This window comes from Ruditapes philippinarum, unplaced genomic scaffold, assembly GCF_026571515.1.
Source record: "Ruditapes philippinarum isolate M1 unplaced genomic scaffold, ASM2657151v2 ctg16892_1_1_1_1, whole genome shotgun sequence".
In the NCBI taxonomy this organism is placed as follows: domain Eukaryota; kingdom Metazoa; phylum Mollusca; class Bivalvia; order Venerida; family Veneridae; genus Ruditapes; species Ruditapes philippinarum.
In genome coordinates this window covers 1-23,061 of record NW_026855738.1, presented here as the reverse complement: position 1 = coordinate 23,061, position 23,061 = coordinate 1, and the positions used below count along the sequence as shown (strand labels likewise).

The window sequence follows — 23,061 nt, the reverse complement described above, 5'->3', positions numbered from 1 at the left end:
CCAAATTAGGGTCCTCATCCAATGGTTGAACAATCTCAAATAATACAAGAAAACAAAAAAAGTGGAACAAACAATCAACACAGGATAAGTTTTAAGGTTTATTTAATGATGATATCCGACGTTTCGACTCTCACGAGTCTTCATCAGGGTTATAAATAATGTCTAACCACTGAAATTCTAGTTTGCTTTTATTTTTGTCTGACTTTTCTCATTTCTTTATTGCATTTCATAACTGCCGCACAAATATCGCGCGTATTTCGCAAATACACAAATTTTGCAATAATGCAAATAAATGACAAAAAGGTATCGTGCGATAGTCGTGCGATATTCTCGCGACCGCGACATATTTGAAAACCATATGAGATATTTCGCAGGAAATACGTGCGACATTCGCGCCGCATCAATCTTGCGACATACGCATTCATGTCGTTTATTTAAGGTCGGGAAACCCCTATCGAGTTTTGTCGCTAAAAATCGCAAAATGTGACTCAAATTTGTGTCTCAAACAACTCGCGAGGTGCCGCAGTTCAGTGTGACAGAACCTTTACCGATATGTACTTATTGACCTGAGTATAGAGGGTACATCGACACAAGATTTTAAGCACGGGCTAGCACGCTTTTGACCACTTCCTTACGTTTACACATTAACGTAATCGCTTTACCTCAGCAATAGTAACTGCATGACAGCTGGGGATTTTGGCTCAGACAATACGCAATCGTCTTTGACATGATTTACACAGGACAAATTCTAACGGCGCACAAAAGAAAAGGACATTGCCATTAAAAGTTGTGTATTATTTATATTCAGATTGCTTGTATATCTTTTAAAGGAATTTGATGATTTCTATATTCCGCACATGTTAACTTTTCACGGTATTTATGTTATACATCATGTATTTGCCGCAGGTTTTGTTTATCAATATAGCAATAACAAACACATTATTTGAGCTTCCTTAGTCGATTTATGCATGACGTATCCGTCTATTAAATAAAAATTCATGCAGATCAAGTTGACCTACGCTTAAAATCGGAAACGTTTGCGATTTGCATTAACATCTGACGAGGGTCACAATGAATCTGTTAACGATATCACCAGACAATGTGTCAAACTGATCAAAGAGTACATAATGTATTAAACAACTGCTTCAATCAGGAAAAATCTTCTCACTATCGACAACAATTACAAAAAAATCATTAATTATTTAATGCAGATTTTAGAAAAAACAACTTGGGCGTTAAAACTTAACATCAAGGGAGCAGGTATGTTTGTTAGATGTTAGATAATTGTTTGTTTTCCCTTTTAATAATAAGACCTAAAATGATTTTCATATTTAAAATACTTTAGTTGATTAAAAATGTCCTAAGGTTTTGAAGTTTATTTCTTACTTAAGTTATGAGTTAATATAATATTAAACGAATTATTTCTATATCAGTTTTTGTTGTAGCAAAATGTTACTTCGTTTCAAATATCCGTCAGCATTATTTTAAGAAGTAGACTATAAAGACATTGCACGTTCGGCGGTAGGTTGCTGGTACTTTTGTAGTATTTAATATATTATGATCGTTTTAAATGGAAAGAGGAAAGGTATAATTTTAGAACGTTTGCAAGCCAAGGGAAAAACAAAATATCAAAACAAAGATAAACAAGGAAGGGCAGCATTAAACGCATCCTTAAGAAAACACAGGAACCCCTGCAAGTAGTCCAACAGGGCACCAAACAATTATATTTATATCATTGAATCATTACTTATTTCCTTCTAGTATTGTCAATTAACCAACGGGGATATATGCCAGGAACTTTTACCTTGACTTCATCACTAAACTTGAATGGACATTTTTTAACTCTGAATGACATACCAACTTTTAAAGCAAATTACAAAACCAAAACGTGGCCGAGTGGTTAAGGTCGCTGACTTCAAACCACTTGCCCCTCACCGCTGTGGGTTCGAATCCCAACAGGGACTTTGGATTCTTTCATGTGAGGAAGCTATCCAGCTAGCTTACGGAACGTCGGTGGTTCTACTTAGGTGCCCGTTCGTGCCTGAAATAATGCACGGAAGGGCACCTGAGGTCTTCCTCCACCAGTAAAGCTGGAACGTCGCGATATGACCTATAATGTGTCGATGTGACGTAAAACCCAAAACAAACAAACAAACAAACAAACAAACAAAACCAAAACACGTTAATGTTTAAAACGAATCTTGAATCTCAATATTATTTACATGTTATAGTAATATAGTAAAATGTTGCGAATATATGGGTTTCTGTGTTCTATTTTCAATTTTAATTTGGAAAACTTTACATTTAATAGATTTGATTTTTAAAAATGGACAACTAACAAGTTTACACATTGGTTAAAATGACTATGTGATCTAGGGTGAATAAGGTGTTTCAATCAGTTTTGCCTTCTGGTAATAAAGGACTGCAACGTTTGGTTTTCACACCATAAAATAAAATATACATTTTGATATAAAATGTCTAAAAAGGTGAAACTTGCTGCATCTCTAGCCGGTTTTAACTATCCGCTCCAAATTATTGGTAACGATTGCCATGTCTGGTTCTCTGTTGTTTTTTACTGTTCCTGTTTGAAAATCGTCTATATCCATGGATGTCCTATCCTTGAAGGTTGTTCAACATGGCATAATAATTGTTTGTGCTATGTTTATTTCCGTTGATTTTAATAATTGTTGGATGACTCCATTTTCCTTAAATAATTTTTTTCCGGGTATGTTGACTGCTTTTGACGGCTGGTGGCCTAAATCATATAAATAAAGAATTGAGTTTGTAATTTGCATTTTTATAAGCTTTGGCCCACTTCAAAATCCATTATATTGGATTCGGCAGAATTCGACCTCTCCCTTAACGATAAATGTACAGAAGCCGATCGTAGACTGTAAGCTTAACTTACATATTCTAGTATTGACCATCATTCCAAATCCTTGGCCGTTACAGAATATCAAAAGTTAAAGCTAGGGATCAATTTGTCAATCTATGCGCCAGTCACTGCAGTAATATGTTTCAATACCACTGTAAAGCAAAGAAAGTTTGGGATACATGTAGAAAAAAAACAATAAACATAAGAAGCAACAAACTATTCTACTCAAACTTGATAATGGCCGGGATGCACAAACTCAAAGGATATTACGAAACATTCACCTAAAATATGCAAACCCACACTTCTAATAACTGTTTATCAAGTTATCTCAAATTTTACCTACCTACTTATTTAACTACGTGTGCAAAACATTTGAAAGGGCTATTAAGCGCCTGGGTTTGTTTATATCTGGAATTTAATTAAATTTAAATTATTACTAATATCTTTCTGTTAGATTTTCCATTTCCAAACAAACGTAGTACAAACTACCATCTTGTTCGCATCAATAATCTTATTTGGGAAGCAATTGAAAATAAACGAATAACTTGGCCTTACATGAGATGGTACCAATGAGATAGACAAATCTTAGAATCCAGTTTTAAATTATTTAGTAATCGATCAGGGTTTTGAAATCGACATTTACGAAAGAATTCTTAACTATGACGGTTATGGAGGGATTAGTATGGTGGCGTCTCATGTCAAGAAGTTTGTTAAACAATGTTTACAGGTGTAAGTATAGATGCACTGTCAGGTAGTCACAATCTAGATGTAAAATGATTTTCTAAGACTTACTTTGCAATCTTCCTTTGAGTCGTCCGTGTAAATTTAGGTAAAATCTTTACGTTCTTCTTTGAATTTTTAAAATTGTTCAAAATTCTTTTAAAAGAATTGGATGACGTTTTTAAAGTTGAAAGGCTTATGTGAATTTCTCTAGCGGAGGTCATCTTCTTCGACACTTTGGAGAATATATTGTTTTGATATTTTAAGGTTTTCCATCCAGAAGTAATGAAGGTATTGTTGATTTCACGTGTCACGTGCTCCATTTGAAGTATTTGATTAGCGGGCTTGAAGTTACGATATTATGCTTTTATGACGAAAAATATATTTTGGATATACGCAATTTAAAATTTTATATAATTTCATCACGTGACTAAATTATGTTCACTCATTGCCTCAACGAGATACGACAGTTTGTTAACTAAAAAACATGTGAAAATATAGAGATGCGGCCTTTCAATATACCTGTCGTGCGAAAACTGTACCAGCTAGACATTAAATATTGCATCTGGAGTTACAACAGTCATGGGTATCGAAAACTCATTTAAAAAAAAAACACTACTGGCAGGATTTCGACCAAACAGCAGTGATCAGTACTATTTCTAGTTGTGGGAGACATAAAATTATGTTGTTTTTTTATGACAGAAAGCCTTCTAGTATTTCTTTTCTATTCCATAGCATTTCCGCGAACTAATCAGTCAGTCATCGTAGTGAAGTATTATTTCATTTTATTATATTTTTTTGATTCATTATATTTGTTTTATTTATTTATTTATTTAACGCCCCCATCTGTGCGTTATTTCAGGCATAAACGGATTTATTTATTTATTTTGTTTTATTTATTTATTTATTTAAATCATTTATTTATTTATTTATTCATCTATTTATTTATTTATTAATTTATTTTTTGGATTTACTCGACTTTCCAGCTTTACTATTTCAGGAAGACCTACCTCAGGCCCCGATCTAGGTGCGTTATTTAAGGGACAAACGGACACCTGACTAGAACCAATGACGTTCAGTTAACTAGCCCGATAGCTTCCTCACATGAAAGAATACGCTTGAGGGGTACGAACCTACAGCGGTGAGAGCCAATTAGTTTGACGTCAACGACCTGCATCGCACCTAATTTGATTTTAATTAAGGTACATCATATGCGTTATAAGATAGAAATTAATTATTTAAGGGAAGTGAATGCTAAAAATATTTATGTAAATTTACAACAGTTGTTCCCCATGTTATGGCATACAGAGCTGTTAAACATGATCTTTAGTAATAAGTAGTATAATTGAAATTCCCCAATATAAATTTAAAAAAATGATATATTATGTAAGTTAAAACAAAACTAAACATTTTCTCGAGCAATATTTATATATATTCAAATGTTAGTATTAAATTTTAAGTAATTTCCTGTCTGACTAAACATTCACAGATTTCATAAACTGGTCTTGTTCTTTTTTACATTTAATTTTATTATATTTCAATCAATTATTGTTTGTATATATTTGTATACAAAGAAACAACGTTAAATCAACTTTCCTTTTCTCTACGTAAGGATTCTTCTAAAATGTACTTTTTTATATCCATATTAAATTTTGTATTGATTTGTGTATGTGTCATGCTGTCACTTTTTGTGAAGTGATATGAAAAATAAAGATATTTTGACTTTGACAGTTATAAATGTTATGCCATATGACATTTATGCATCATTTGTTGTATTTGTACATGTACTATGGTTATGAGGTTGTTATTATACATGTATAATATATCTATCAATAAGTAATAAACTTTCCGTTCTATTCCGTTCTCTTCAGCTATGCTGCTCTGACAAAATACGACGATAGGACGATATACATCATAAAGAGATATATAAATATTTCAAACAAAGTAAAACTGTTACATAGATGAATATCATGTTACCATACATTTCGGTTAAAATCATTTCAAAGGAATATATATTATCTGTAATTGTTATTAACCTTAAATTCCTCACATTACTACTAAAGGATAATTGTAATGAAAATAATAACAAACAAATGGAAAGGAAGCTATGAGTCATTATACACTTAAAACCTATCATGGATTTATTATCCCGCAAATTCACATTTTCGCGAGATTTTCCGGGATAAGGTATTGTGGGTCAGAATGGGAAAGACTTTTATTTTTAAAGCTTCTAATCCCGATGTAATTTGAATTTTATTTGTTCACATGTTATTGCAAATTGTTTGTTTTGTAATTTGTATAAGAAATAAAAGAAAGGTTGTATTTTGTTCTACAAGCAAACAAAATGAAAGAAAAAAAAAGCCAGCAACTCCAAATACGATGGCTATCAATTGTACCTACTAAGTTCTCGGACTTATTTACTCTCGGTGTTTGACTGACATATTAACAACAGAACCAGTATGAAATGAAGAATGCCGTTTGTAAATAGTCACCTAAGGTAATATAAACAATAAATATATTCGTTAAAAAAAGTTATATTTCTTTAAATAACAGCGAAATATGCTAATCAATATTAAGACCTAACCTCTTAAAATCAATTTTAAAACCTTTTTATCAAAGCTTTAAAAATACCATTATTCAGTTTCAAAATCTAAGGGATATCCGCACAATAATCCTATTTATCAAATATTTGTACTGAAATCGAAGTGGTGTCATACCGCGTGCAAATACTTTCTAACTTGTAAGTTGATGAACATAATAAATACATTACTGATTTTAACAATTTAAGATAATAAAAAGGGAAGGAATAAATCTCAAGGGCGGATATCGAGACCTAAGAGGGCCGTTCTAATTTATCACTTTTTGTTGAAAAAAAAGGGGATTTTGTGAATTTTCCCATTACCCAAAATTCATGATTTTCCCAAATTTTCTTTGAAGTTAAATTAGGAAATTTATTTTTTTGATAGGGTTGGGGAAAGAAGATTTTTTTTAAAAAGGCCTTACCCCGATTTAAAATCCAAAAATCTTCGAAACATCCCCCAAGTTGTATTTATTTACCAAAAAAAAGGCCCAATTTTATAAAGAAATTTATTATATTATTAAAAAATAAAAATCCCAATTGGTATTAAAATTTATTGAAAACAAAAGAATGCGTATTTTTTCATGTTTAAAAATTTATTTTTCACTTCCAGTTAAAGGGCTATTTTAGTTTTTGCCCATTGGTTTGTCTTTTAAATACACAAACTTAAAATGGAATTCTTTCAAATCATAATGTAAAAAAGAGAAGAAAAAAAAACAACATAATAAAAAGAACAGTTTTTTATGTATAAATACGGGATTAATTTTCATCTTCAAATTTATCATATTTAACTTGTGGCTACTGCTTTTTGTGACAAATTTATTTTCATACCACTCAATGAAAATAAAAGAGAAAACTGGAATATCCTCTTTATGTTCATACTGATGGGAGGATATCATTTATTTATTTATTTATTTATTTATTTATTTATTTATTTATTTATTTATTTATTTATTTATTTATTTATTTATTTATTTATTTATTTATTTTTATTTATTTATTTATGTATGTATGTATTGTACATTTATTTATTTATTCATTTTTACGGGATTAATCAATTGATAATGGTATTAATTAATTAATTATTAATTAATCAATCAATCAAAAAAGATATTAATTTATCAAATAACTAATTAATTGTTCGATTTTTTTCTTTTGCTTTCCGTGACTTTTTTCAAAATTTTCCCCCTTTTTTTAAATAAATTCAGACTTTTGGACTTTTAACTTTTTATTGGGGAAGTTGGGGCCAAAAATTACTTAAAACCCCTGTTTTTTTTAAGTTTAAAAAAAAGGCAAAAATAATCAGTTTGTACTTAACTTTAAATTTAGGGAATTAGGGGCCATAAATATCTTATACCCAACTTGTTTAAAAAAGGCAAAGTGTACCCCAAAAAGGAAATAACATAAATAATACTATTTTAAGTCATTTTAAAAACTTTCAAAAAAAATTCCCACACGCTTTTTATATCCCTTTTTAGTTTTTTCCCGCTTGCATTTCTTTTTCCCAAAAGGGAACAATGGCGGGTTCCAAAACAACATGCCCTTTAAATTTGACAAAAAAAGGGTATACAATTTCTAAAAAATTTTGATTTTGGTTTAGTGGATGGGTTTGAATTTTAAAAAAAGAATAATTTTGCAAAAATTTAGTGGACTAAAATATCTGTTGTTTTTTTTTTTCTTAAAATTTTTGTAAAAAAAAAACAATTATTTCATATCTATTTTAAAAATTCCCGGAAAAAGACCCCGTCAAACAGATTCTGTTATGTTAATTTTATTTTGTTGTTTTTTGTTGCTTTAGAGGATTGTCATTTCTTCAAGATTTATTTATAAGTGCTATTTGGACGGATAATTTAAAGATGATCAAAATAAAACTGAAAGGTAAATAAATTATTGTTTGTTTTCTAAACCTTATTATTCTTCTTCGTTAATATGAAGTTAAGATTTTATTATTAAACTTAAATGTATTTTGTTTAAAACACATTACACACTAAACAGACACTCAATTTTGAATAAGCAAACTTCTCATAAACAATGGCCACTTAGTTAAACCCCTTGTTTAGTTATGTTGCTAGCTAAAGATATACTATGCTCATCCTTGAGTCAAATATATTTATCACAGAAATTTATTGAAATTTATGAAATTCTTACTGAATACTAGTATGTCAATTTAAATAAAGAAATGATTAAATATATATGGGAATCTGCATTCCCTGTTTGAGGTCAAGCAACGTTAGTCTCTTCTTAAAAAGATTTTCTCTCAAAATATTTCATATTGCACTTATGATTTAAAGTGCTCAAAGTGTTTAAAGGCCCAATATGCCTCAGAAATGCCTTTTATATTTCTCAAAAGCTTTTTAATATTGGTGTAATTTCACAGTATTCAAAAAGTTACTTTGGCCAATTACCTAAACCATCCTTTTAATCTGTTGTTTTTGGCAATAATTACAGTAAAAGTGAATTATAATTTTGTATGGAAGATAAAATACTTCTTATTTACATTTAGCTAATTTTATGACAAATTATTTCGCATTTATCGCTTGTTTCTTCGGGTTACAATCATTTAACATTCTATAAAACCATAACTTAAAAATTATAAATTTCATGTTCGACTTTTCTAAACAAGTAAAGCCTTATTTGATTCTGAAACATAATGCGCCTTTTTAAATAACTAAAGAGACTTTGTTGGCTTATAAGTTACGAGATGTGGAAAAGCATGCAAGTAATATTGAGTATTTCAAGATTTCCTCCCTTCTAATATGAGAAAGACAATAAACAAAAACTTACTTTTAAGTTTTAGCCATATTTGTACGGGAAAAAAACAAGACAAGACAATGTTTTTATTAAAGTCTCACGTTTGTACATACATTTAAAAAAACCCCACAAACTTGTAAAGGAAATGTGTCACAGAACCACTCTAAACGAGTTACGAGAGGCTAAAAATGATCATAATTTAAATATATTTATTGCTTGAAATTCGTTCCTTTTATGTCATTTTGATTTTATTGAGCAATAGAAACATATGCGAAAAACATCATGTCAATATTCAAATTTTGAGTATAAATAATTACGTCTGGCGTTCAAGTTGATTCAGGCTACTCAGTTATTCTGTAAATATAATTACTCTATACATTTAAAAAAAATATGGGATATGATATTAATTTTTTTTTTTTTTTGTTATTATTTAAATTTTTTATAGTTCAATTTAGTTTTTTTTATGGGCCATTGTTTAATTTAAAAAACACCACAACGGGACACACCCCCAACCCCGCCAAACCCCCGCACAAAAAAAAAACCCCTTTGGGAATTTGTCAATCAATCCCCCAAACATCAAAAATTCATTCATTCAATCAGTCAATCAACCAGCCAACTAAAAAAACCCCAAACCCAAACAATCCCCAAACAATCAATTTAATTTAATCAACAATCATTTGAAACCCAAATTTTTCAAATTTTATGAAAAAAAACGTCCAAATTTCGGAAAAACAATTTTAATTTTTAAATGAACCCTAACTGACCAATGCAAATAATACAAGAATTTGAATAAATTAGAATTTTAAGTATACCAAGTACCGGTACTTAATTATTTAATTTAGATTGTTTTATACTTTGATCAACAAATTTTAAAAGAAGGAAATGTCATGAGAAAAACCATGTCTTGGTTTTAAAAAAATTCAACTATGTCAACAGGCAAGATATGATTTCAAATACAGCTGATATTAAACTCAAATAGTACATTTAAATACATGTTATCACTTCAGTAACCTGTTCATGCTGTTTAAGCTAAACATGTTTATCATATTGGATTTTTTTTTAACCATTTATTATATTTGAAATTTAATTAAATTGAAGGGAAACTAAAATTTGTATTTGCGAGCAGTTAAAACATTAAGAAATATATAAAGTAAAATATTGGAAAATTCATAATTTGTTTTCCTTGGTCCTTTAAATTTTAATCAACCAGCTGAATTCCTTGAAAGTTCTTGCTCATACATTTTTTATCGCTGTGAACTGAAACGGTTCTTTAAAGGTACGCCACTGTTTATATCACAAAAAGCTGTGTGTAGGTGCTGCCGTCGGAATGTCTATGGAGTACTGTTTGCACACAATTTAATTGTACAACTAACGTCGTATTTTCCCCTCGAAACGCACACATGGCAGAGAAGGCACAGGGCATCGGCAACCGATTTGTAGCTTGGTTGATTTTTCACCTGGTTAAGGTCCAAGCGCTGATGTTGTACATATAGAGTAGGTCTTTGAGACTAAATTCTCTGTCGTTGCTTGGAAATTAAGCTTCTGTTGCATCCCATGACTAAGCTGTCGATGATCTGACTTAAGCCAAGGGGCGTGGTCCCACAAAGTAGGCTGACGAGGAAAGTGAGGTAGGGTGCGTGAGCCCCTAGCACAGAGAGTGACGGCTTGAAAGGCAGGCCATTTGCCGGTATAACAGCTCTTTTATAACAGCTCTTTTAAGCAATACTTCCTTTTCAAATTGACCAGGTTACTGCACATTAAGATTCTCATTGGCCGCCGCACACTGACCTACTTTTGACTCACAATTCATATGTACTCTCTGTTGCATGGAGAAGAGTATCAGTCGACAATATTTGCCAATTTCTACCTCTAATATTTATGCAATTTCATAATTATTTTCCTCAATGAAATTCAGGATGCAAAAAGTAATATGTATATTTATTTTAAGATTTTTTCTTCTTTTTTTCAAGGCATTTATTTATCAAGTTGACATGAAAATAAATAAATGAATTGTCTTACTAACTAACTATATAACATGACCAACTACGGATTGAATAGTTTAACTAATAACAAATACAGAGAGAGCCTATGGAAGAAAAATACTGCAAAAATTACATCCTGCGTTCTATTGAAACTTTTCGGCTGTTTCCGCCAATTTTCGGATAAGGACCTCGCACACAATAGTAAGAATACACAGAACGGTTACGGTATTTCAGGCCATGCTAATAAAATAAACAAAAAACTTTACTTAAAGTTAATGCCGGAAGTTATTGACTAAATTTATTCTAATGTATAGTGCATATTGTTCACATTAGGTAGATTTATATGTATAAATTTAAAGTAAACCGTACATTATTGAATAACTTTTTATTATGTTTGTACATGTAGAAGCCAAAACTACAAAATGTATACATGAAGACTTAAATTCGGATTGACAACATTTGGCGTTTTTAAAATGATTATGATTATCAAACAATTCTTAACTTTAGCGATATTTACTTTATTTTTTTCTTTGGCTGTCAAATATAAACATGTACATTAGTTATTCATTATGTTCAAAGATTTCACAATCATTTGATGTTTATATCTATAGTCACGTGGTAGAACTATCAAGTTCAAGATGAATATGAATATTCGTCGAGGTGGTCCGATTAAAAAACTGCCAGTACGTGACATTTTATTTATCTTCCTCAGTCATACATGTAAAGGTGTGTTAGCCTGGATTCCAGTTGGGTTTCAGTCGATTTTTATGTGCTTTTGTTCAGCAAATGTGGGTCTTTCTATTTGAAAGACCCTGGGCTAATCGACATGTTGATATTATCAGAACAAGAATGAATATACAATAGTGCGTGTTATGATTTAAGCAAAATATATCAATGCCTGAATCCCATGTTATACTTGACTGAGCAGTACAAGAGTTTGGATAACAATACTAAACAACATCATAATGGCAATGTTCATTTCTCAATTAAATGTTTTATAATTAGCCAAAACTAAAATCTTACAGCTGTGACATGACAAGATAAGCATTATTCCTACATAAGCCGTTGGAAAAAAAGTGTGCAATATTGATATATAATGAGTTCAAATAAAGCACACGCTTCAATATGATAAACGACCAAAAGATACAAGTAAAGAATTAGGTATGGCATAATAAGGCAAAGAGACATATAAGATCTACAATTTACATGATTGCATGAACATGAACACAGGATACAATTTTGGCCCGGGAATTATTTTCCCATAAAGAAAAGACCAAAACGAAACTTAAAAAAAAAAATGTTTTTTTATGTTTTTTTCCATTTTTAAAAAAAAAATTTAAACTTTATAAAATCAACCAAAAAAACGGTGGCTGATGTAAATGTAAAACAAGTTTGCTTGGGGTTTTTTTGAAGTAAAAATATTTTGGGGCCGTTTTATATTTATTTTAAACGGATTTGCTAATAAGTTTCCCCAAAATGCTTGCAAGTTTACCAAATTAGTATGTAAATTTTCTTCGATAAACTTTAGCGCCGGAATACCCCTTATCTCCGGATTTTAAATTTTAAAAATGGAATTTGTCAAGAAATTTAAAAAAATTTTACATTTTTTAAAAAAAGGGTTGGGTAGTGAAAAACGAATTTAGGCATGTTCAACGATTCTGTTTTGAGTTCTAAACAAATTGCAGTTTTTAAAATGTAATTCCAATATTAATGAGTGATTCTACAATTTCAATCGGTGTGAAATAAATATAAAATCTTTTCACGGTATGCCTGCCTTTTCAAAAACCAATGCTTTTGTTTAGACGTATTAATTATCAAGCCCCATGTATGACAATAAGTTTCAATATCCATTCATATTGCCTTTAGAGATTCAGGGAATTTAGCAAAAAGCACTTGGTCGTCTGCTTATAAAAGGTTAAAATCTGTGTTATACTGTCTAAAAGTGCATAGACAAACAACATAAAGATCAGAGGAGAGTTCAGATCCCCCTGTGAGAAGAAAAAAAAACCCAGAATAATCTGAATTATGTAGAACTATACCTTACAGTTGATTTGGCAGTGGTGTACTTTGATGTTACTGCTTAACCAAATCTTGTGCTTATAATTTCTGGAAAAAACTTTTCCAGTAAAAACGATACATATATTTTGTCCAAAAAAATGATAACAAATAAAAGACAATATAATTTTATTACAAGAGTTTAGAACATTTGATATAACTGCACGACAAATAAAAATACAATCAAACACTGATTTACCTTTTCGAAAACCCAGTTGTTCATTAAAGATTTTATCTTTTTAATCTGACCACTCAGTAAGTCTATGTTACAACATCTGAGAACATATTTTTACAAGAATATAAATAAGTACTGTCCTTCTGTAATGTTTAACTTCATTAGCATTGTTTTAAAGACAGGCAAAAATGAGGAAACCACCAACCGAAATCCTCCAACCCACCCCCTCTCCCCCCCCATTCCACATTTCATTTTATTTTATACATGTATATAGCTTCAAGTAACTCTTAATTTCTGCGTCGAGATTTTCATCAAATAATTTTTAACAAAAAAGTTTTGATTTTCATTTGAGATTCTCTTTAAAGATGGCCGTAAAAGTGTTCAACTTTTAAACCCTCAGCCTTTTCGTTTTTATCTTTTTAATTGAGTTTATGTTTTGCAAAAATTGAATGCGGGGTTGAGATTAAGCTTAGTTGTTTATTCCTAAACCTGCTTTATTTTAAACTCATATCTTTAATTTTAAACGCATGTATAGAATAGCATTTTATCTTGTCTGCACTTATAAATAGGAAGATTATCAGCTGATGTTTGCCTGTACAAACATTATGTGTTCTCGAATCGTAGCAGTCGTTATCAAACCATTATCAATTGTTCCTGTCTATGATTCATACCGTAATTATCCATCTTTTTTAACATAATTATCATAACTGTGTTTGAGTAAATCAATGTTATGGATTAATAGTCAACATCAAAAGAAGAATTGCTAACAAATTTCTGACCATGCGCAAGCTTTACTTTACGTGAATTTTGACAAAAAAAGAGTCACATTTTTTTTTTCATTTTCGAAGATAAATCATTTTAAGATACGATTCGTAAACGTCATCATTTCGTCATTAAATATTCCACACTAAAACAAGGTGCGCGTTGAGGCGCGTTCATGTGGAACCGGGACTGAGAATATAAAATATTAATATCAAATCACGCACGCACACTAGCTAACTAATTAATATTCATACTTTTTATATATTTATATGCTGTAAAATAAATTATGTGGCGGAAAAATTAGAAATTATTGACGTGTATATATGGATTTCGTAAGCATGAGTCTATTAGAAAGTACCATGAATTAATGAATATTCTAAATGAACAAAAAGTTTTACTCCTTCCTAGTAATTATTGCGCAAAAGCCCTGAAAATTGTTTCGTTGAGCGGTTTTCAGCATTATTCATTCTTGCCGATGAATGGCTGTCGATGTTATTATTAAAAAGAGGCGAACGGCTTATGACGTTACTCACATTTTAAAGACATTCACATCTTACAACAGAAAATCAGTTTTGAAGGTATGGTTTGGAATATTTAATGACGAAATGATAACGTTTACGAATCGTATCTTAACATGATTTATCATCATGGGAAGGTGTAAACTTTTGTGACCTTTTAAAAAATGCCTCTTCTCATCGAAAAGTGCGCTTATTTTCAGTCAAAATTCAGGTTAAGTAAAGCTTGCATATGGACAGAAATTTGTTAGCATGCTTTTTTGGATGTTGACTATGAATCCAAAGCATTGATTTACTCGAACACAATTAGAATATGTTGAAAATAGATAAATACTTACCGTCCGTCAATTGTTGTTTTACACCGAAATGTATTTATACTAGTACGGCTGTCGACGGTTGAATGGCTGTCTGCCCATTTGATTGTGCGGTGTGATAATTTAAAATTAGTTTTGTTCCGAACACGCATTGCCAGATTTGAGCTGCGTAATATTATGTACCACGTGGTATACTGGTTGAACTATGACCTCTCGAGTATGTTTTAAACTATCGTCATTCTTATTTAAAAGTTGAGATCTGAACTGGATTGATTATCCTGTTATTATTCGAGATGTAAATACTTTTTATCATAAGTAAATGTAAGAAGAGAAAGGTCAGACAATTCGTTCAAGGCTTCAATTTCAAAATGTTAGAAATTTTTGGGGTGTTCGGTTTACGTCGCTCCAACACAGCGTAGATTATATTGCAACTTTCCAGCCTTACTGGTGGAGGAAGACCTCAGGTGCCCTTCCGTGCATTATTTCAGACCCGAAAGGGCACCTGAGTAGAACCACCTACGTTCTATAAACTAGAAATGTTGGAATAAGAAATGTAAAAAATCAATATGTATTATATATGTATGATATATAAGAAAGCTAGAATTATTGTAATTTCATGCAAAGATTTAACGTGTTTCACTCATCTCTATTTCTCTCTTGAATGATCTTTATCATAAAGTTTTCCTTTGAGTTAGATATTTTCTGTCTTTAGAGCCAGGTGCATATCGATTGTTCCTTGGCACTTATTGTTTTGTAATAGATTGCCCGAGGAACGAATTCGAATGTGTGACAATAAGTTTTAAACTTCCTGTAAGCAATCAATATGAAACAGAATTCCTTATATAGTTACTTGGATGAACCTGAAATACATATGATGAAGGTGAGCCTGCAAATTTTAAAATTAAAACGCAAATTGCTAGAATGTCATTGAAAATGTAGCCCGCATAGTTCTGTCCATGAAAGTTAAAATTCAACCTAAAACTGCAGACATTTTTGGTGACTCATCATAATTCATTGTTCTTTTTTTATATGAATATGTTCAATTATTGTATGGTTTTGTCAATACATTTGTTTTATTTCTTTCTTTATTTTCAGTGGAGAAAAATGAAGGAAGTTATATTTTCCTTTAATGTTTTCTTCTCTACAAACACTTTTCATAATATCTAATTACATTTTTAGCATGTATAATCTTTTAAAATACATTTTCCCGATTACACCAACGTGGCGAACACGATACAAATTGTACATTATTTATTCTATAAAATTAAAACTCGACTCTGACCTTTCTCTTTTATTCGGACTAGCGAGTTCTTTTGTTTACATATGGAACACGTTTGTTTGTTTTAGTCGAAGTGTAAAGTTTCATGATTTGTGTACAGTACAAACAATTATTTAATTTAGTGAAACGTCAAAGTGAATCATCTGCTAGGTTACACCTGTATCAAACATTGTTTTGTCTTGTAAATGTCGTCTTGTAGTATAACCCTTGCCCTGTTGGCGGCATATGACCCACATGCGTTAGTGCAGACTAAGGTCATCCAAGTTCATGAGATCTGCAAGGTTGCTATTTAGTCAATATATATTTTGAACTATTATCCTAAATAAATTATATTAAATACTTGTGTCTAGACTGAAAAACGTAAGAAGATATTTATTGAGATAATCATGCAAATGGTGAATAAAATAATGATGTGATAAATCACCGTTCCGCGTTGTTAGGTTCAGCAAGAATTTCATAACTTCAACGAGACAAATCGATGCACATGCCTCGGTGTAAATTAGGGCAGTTTAAAAAAAAAGAAGAAAAATAGAATGTAGTAATTTTGAATTAATAGATGTGAATGATCCTCTTCAAATATGCGATGTCTTACATAATTCAATGGATGATTGTATTTTGAAGTACATTTAAATACACTTTCCCAAATGTAGTCTTCTTCTGTTGCACCTCTGCCGTGTATTATTTCTTTAAACAATAAATAATAGACATTGATATTAAGACCATACATTATCAATCGAAATAAATGATTTCACACCGTGTATATCAAGTTACGCATGCATGTGAAATTAACGCAGGAATCGTGCAAAAAAAAAAAATTCTTTGGGCGAACGAGTACCACGTATTTTTTTAAAAAAGTTAATGAACCAATAAATTGTATAGTAAATGAAAATAGCCACGTATGACAAAACCAACATAATGGGTTTGCGACCAGCATAGTTCAAGACCAGCCTGCGCATCCGCGCAGTCTGATCAGGATCCATGCTGTTTGCTATCAGTTACTCTACTTGTTACAGAGTTGTAAGGGAACAGCATGGCTCCTGATCAGACTGCGCGGATGCGCAGGCTGGCCTGGATCCATGCTGGTCGCAAACCCATTATGTTGTTTTTGTCATGACGCGGCTCAAATTATAAAAGAAATTATTTAGCGCATACGGATGCTAAGTTATTAAATTTTCAAATTCTTAAAAAATATTTCCAGGACAGTGTTTGTGCTTCAAAATCATTTGTCGATGAAATTTTATACAATAACGCTTATATCATACAGTTCAATCGCTAAAGATTGAACTATTTATTCCATCAAAAAACAGATTTTATAACGGACCCATTGGTTGGTTCAAAATTCATAAGGTATCTTTAGACTTATATATAAGAAACTGAGCCTCCCTACCTACATATCCGAATCAGCGACTATCCGAATTCACTGACAGTTTCCATTAAATTTCATTACTTAATCACGTATCATTGAATCCATTACAAAGGATTAAAAGATATTTCTTTTGAATTATATCAAAATATTTATAGAAGCTGACGAAAAACAATCAATTAAGCAATTACAGAAGATATCAAGGCAATATAAGTGTAATTTTCACACCTTCACAGATCATACGTTTCACCCATTAATCAAGCGAAATAACACTTATCAGTTTGGTGTATGTTAATTTTAACCATTTTGGTTAGTTAACCTTTTGGTTATCTCGGTTTATACAAGTGTCTAACCAAATTGGTTAGTTAACCAAAGTTGGTTAAATTTAACCCACGGTTAGCGTTTAACCCAGGGTTAATTTAACCAACGTTTATACAATTGGGTGCTGAAAGATTTGTTATTTTGAATGAAGGTGTGACATTTGGCAAAATCTGTTCGGATCCGAGAGGTAAATTTTATAGTAAAATAAGAACAAAAATTAAAAAAATCGTCCGGAATTCGGAGTAGACAGGTTCCGGATCCGAAAGGTTTTTTACTATTGAAAATAGAACGAATAAAATCGGGACCGGCCACTTCGTTCGGATTAGAAAGGATTCCGGATTAGAAGGGTTCGGATTAGCAAGGCTCCGCTGTACTTAAATTCGTATCGATATTTCTTTTTCACCTGCCATTGACAAAATTTCGCCAAACCTTCAATAAACCATGAAAATTAAATTTATCGTCTTGTCTTTTTTTTTGTGTTGAAATAATACATTAAATTTATTGTTTTTTTTTATATTAGATACACATGAGACATTGAAATTAGCCGATGAAATACCATAATTACGAGTTAACGCCAATTTTGTGAATGACGCAAGGAGTTACAATGATCATAACATAAAAACTACCTGAATAATGTTTTATACAGTTCTTTTTACTATTTTTTGACGCTTGAAGTTTGGCAAATGTGGAACGTACACAGAAAATCAAAACAATAAAGTTTTTAATACGTTATTGTATTTATTGATATCGACGAAACACAAAAGTCGCACACGTCGTCATTCTCACGAATGATCTCTAAAAGTAAACACAGTCCTTGAAATTATATGTCTTGCTGGTTAAAGTATCATTTCACAACAGCCGTATGCGCGCTCACTTATTTCTTTAAATTTGATCTACTATAAAATAGTTTGGTTCGTTAACTTGCCGTGTTACTCATTTCGGTCTTAGTTTTTCAGATTTACATATACGTTACTTTCACATTTCTGCGTTCCTGGATATAAACTATGTTCTTTTTTATCTTTTAAATGAACTTGAATAACAGGCATCGATTATTTAATAGTCAACATGTTTTTGGCAGTTTTTAATTGCCTTTTTATTTTTTAAAGATAGTTTGGCAATGAACGTATTGCCAGAAAAATGGAAAGCATCTGGATTCAACATTTTCATATTGTATGCAAAAGTAATATGTTTGTACAGTCATGCTTCCATACATGATTAAATATTTCCTTCTGTAGAACGGGCAAAGTGGTAATCAGGAATAAAGAATATGTGAGAAGCTATTCACCTGAAGAAAAAAACTTCTGAATATGAAAAAATTGTCAGATTATTGTATGAAAATATAAAGAAAAGTGGTATTGTGACTTCCTTACAAGATACTATACAATTATAACTGTACTTATTGCCCATTCATAAAAGAATAAAACGATGGCAAGATTATAAAAATTGGTAACTATTTTGGACTTGTAAGAGGACAACACAAATAATAAGCTTTTGGAAAATACAAAAGTAAGTAAAAGCTTAATGGGCATTAAAAGTATGAGACGTAATTTATAGCACTAGCACATTAAAAAGTGAATTATAAAGCGGTACAACATAGCATTTAGAAACATGATTGTGTTCAGATATGTCATTTTTTGTACATCCATTTTGCTGAAATATAATAAACAGGTAATAAGACAAATTTGACTTAATGTTAAAGTTAAGATGCTATGTCTGTTCACTGTTACAGGTGATAAAACCATTATAATGTCATATAATCTTAAATAAAGACAATCTGTAACAAAACATGACACGCTATTTAAAACCATTTCAGCAGTACTTATAATTAAAATACACATAAACTTCCTGCGTACAGTGTATTTCACAGGCTGTATAATTCAATAAGTATATGTACAAAACCAAATGTTTTGAAGTAATGATTAAGGGTAATTACTAAAAAAAGTATGTTTATTACTTAAGTAAAAGTAAAACATTCCTCTGACGCACAGTCATCATTATCTCTATGATTTTTGCACAAGAAAAAACAGAAAATGTCGACACAGTAAAACAAACTGATTACGGTTACAGATTCATGTACATTAAATGTAACAAATAGAGAAAATATGAATCCCCAAAGAAAGCCAAAACGACTTAAATTAAATGTTGCAGGCTCGAGTTGTGTATTGATTAATTAATACATGTTATCCAATTTCATGACGTTGATTCATTTATATTTCATAATTGTACACGATGTACTTCTGGATATCTTACTTCTATCATTGATTTTATTATTTTTCAGCAATAAAAGTCTACATTATACCGACGGTAACTGTGAGCTTATTAATAATGTGTTTCTACTATTCGCCAAGAGTTTTGTTTTATACATATGAGCTAAATTCCGGAGAAAATTACGTATGTCAAACGTTCAACGGCAGATTGGGCAATCACCTGTATCAGTATGCGTCTATTTATGGCATATCAAAAGTAAACAACTTGACAATAATTCTGGGAAGAAATGACGACCTTGTTGAATACTTTGAAGTTCCAACTGCCCGGGTATTTATGAATAGGGATGTTTGTCAGACATTTGTTGAAAAATTCGCAAACCATTGCTGTGTTTTTGATGAAACCTTTATGAACTTGCCGAAAAATAAAAACTACAAGCTCGGTGTGTATCTTCAATCATGGAAATATTTTCAACATGTTTTTGAGGAAGTGCGAAACGAATTGACATTCAAGAAAGAAATTAAAGTAAAAGCTAAGCATGTAGTTAATAATTACAGGAATATTTATGTAGCCAAATTTAAAGAAAATGTCACAGTTGTAGGAGTGCATATAAGACGAGGAGATATTGCTTCAGAAAGTTTCAAATTAGGAGGTGTGGTACTTGTACCGGATTCTTATATAAGACATGCTGTGGATTATTTTCTAGAAAAGTTTAAAAGTGTCGTATTTATAGTGTGTTCTGATGATATTAATCACGCTGTTGAAGTGATGCGGTACAAAAATTTATCGGCAGAATTTGTTCACCGGCAACCGATATATGATCTTGCCATTTTGTCGCACTGTGATCATGTATTAACAACCAGTGGGTCGTTTGGTTGGTGGGCGGGTTTTCTGTCACGTGGTACTGTTACGTATTACAAATATCCAATGAAAGAAGGAACATTTGAAAGATCTGAATATAATTATGATGACTATTTCCCTCCTAGATGGATAGGTTTAGATTAAGTTTTTTTTGTAAGCATTCAAATATATGGTTCAAGATAAGTTGTTTGACTAAACCCTATCCATATTTTCGCATAACCATTAAGAAATACCTCACTCCTAGTCTCTGGAGTATTTGGGTTTATTTGATATAAAAATATAGCGTCTATAAATATACATCTTATTTGTTTCTTTCTTTGTATTTTTTTTTGTTCACAATGTTTTATTACTTTGTTTACAATATGCCACATTTATGAGTAATTATTCTAATATCCTATCACTACTTTTTCAGGTAACAAGCATCTAACATTTCTCTAAAGCCATTATTTATACATTGTAAATTTTATGTGTGTCCTTTCTAAAGACACAAACATGTATTTGTTAGAATAATGTGCCTTTAAATAAAATTCATTAAACCCACCCCTATTGAGGATAATTGACATATTTCCCTAATGTAACTGAAATATTTAATTTATATGAAGCTCTTTTTTATTTGAGGTTCACTGAAGATGAACATTTGTTATGTAAAAATACAATACACATTGTCTATTCGAGTGGCTTATCAAATAAGAAAAACAAGATGTGATCAAAGTTTACCGTCTCTTCAAATCGAAATATTAAGCAAAGTGCATAACAGTTACATCATTTTTAGGTTGCCCGATGTAATAAAAATGGAATTCCAGGACCATGTGTTGCAGTTTGTCACTGGGTTATCATTTTATTCTATAAGGTCTCGAAACTATGCACGCTCTTTACGCAACGTTGTGCGTTAAATGTTAAAGATGTATAATGATGATATTATTACTTTCAATATTCTGGAGTTTAGAATCGATGCATGAGCATTCAAACTTATTTATCTATTTGAGTTTGCATAACGCAAATTTCCGGAAAGCCTTACAAAAAGTATTTAAACGTGGTTAATTTTGAAAAAGAACATCCGGCGATGAAACGTAACTTGTCGTATTGAGATAAAAAGTTGATTAAGTTGGTAACGTTATTGTTTTCCTTATCGCAAATGTGTAACTTGTAAGATAATTGAACTGTCCTGTACCATTTATTAAAGCTCTTGTCTATAGTTTAAGTACATTGTATGACATAAATGAAATGAGTTAAAGTTTGAGAAATGTGTGCTATCTTTTGATGTCCGACATAGCAAAGTTGAAATATTGCAATAAAATGAGCATTAATACTATGTATGTTAGATATCGCACGTGTCTCCATTTCTTATCTCAAATATTAATGACAAATATTATAGTCATAAATATCAAGAACCAAGTACTTCGTAATATGATTTATATGTTATAATCTTAAATCAAAGATGATAATTTTTTTTCCATGAAATAATTGAAATGTTTAAAAAAAATATATATGCTTGTAGTGTGAGGAGTGACTCTTGCGAGTTTTACAGTATTTTTATCTAATAAAAATGCTATATCTCTGAATATCTAAAACAATATTGTTTCATCATCCAAGAAGAGGAATATTTCATGAATACATTATAATTTGTACATTTGACTAAAGTTAATATAATATTTAAATATTAAAGGCACATTATGCATCAGAAATCCATGATTTTTTTTCATTCAGTAGAAATATGTGAAACATGTGTATAATAAAAAGATGACGCATGTTTACATATAAATATATTGATTGATCCCTACTCTGACCTTTTATTTGAATCACAATAGATTTAACCACAATCATTTGCACGTGTTCTTTTGTTAACAAAAAATGTTGTGGTGATGTTCTTATTGTATTCGCTAAAGATCTATGTATTGTTTAAGAAGATAAATATTTTTGTCGGATATAAATAAGTCCCAAATATCGACATTATTTACCGTGAGTGCATTTGTTTATCTGTGTTACATTCATGTATAACTATAAACAAGGATTGTTTCTATGGACTGTGCATTGTACTTATAAAACTGATGATGATGATAATGATGATGATGATGTGATGATGATTATGATGATGATGATAATGATGATGATGATGATGATGATGATGATGATGATAATGATGATGATTATGATAATGATGATTATGATGATTATGATGATGATGATGATGATGATGATGATGATAATGATGATAATGATGATGATAATGATGATGATGATAATGATGATGATGATGATGATGATGATGATGATAGTAGTGTCCATTCCAGTGGCGAGAGGGAGG

The 23,061-nt window shown here is 30.9% G+C and overlaps 1 protein-coding gene across 1 annotated transcript; it reads left to right on the top strand.

The window, feature by feature from the left end:
• Window positions 1-7,914: 7,914 nt before the first annotated feature.
• Window positions 7,915-21,230, top strand: LOC132744264 (galactoside 2-alpha-L-fucosyltransferase SEC1-like). Its single transcript, XM_060732921.1, has 2 exons — window positions 7,915-8,051; window positions 19,969-21,230. Exons 1-2 carry the CDS (start codon window positions 8,030-8,032, stop codon window positions 20,898-20,900), a joined length of 954 nt encoding a protein of 317 aa, XP_060588904.1. The 5' UTR covers window positions 7,915-8,029; the 3' UTR covers window positions 20,901-21,230.
• The last annotated feature ends 1,831 nt before the right edge of the window (window positions 21,231-23,061 follow it).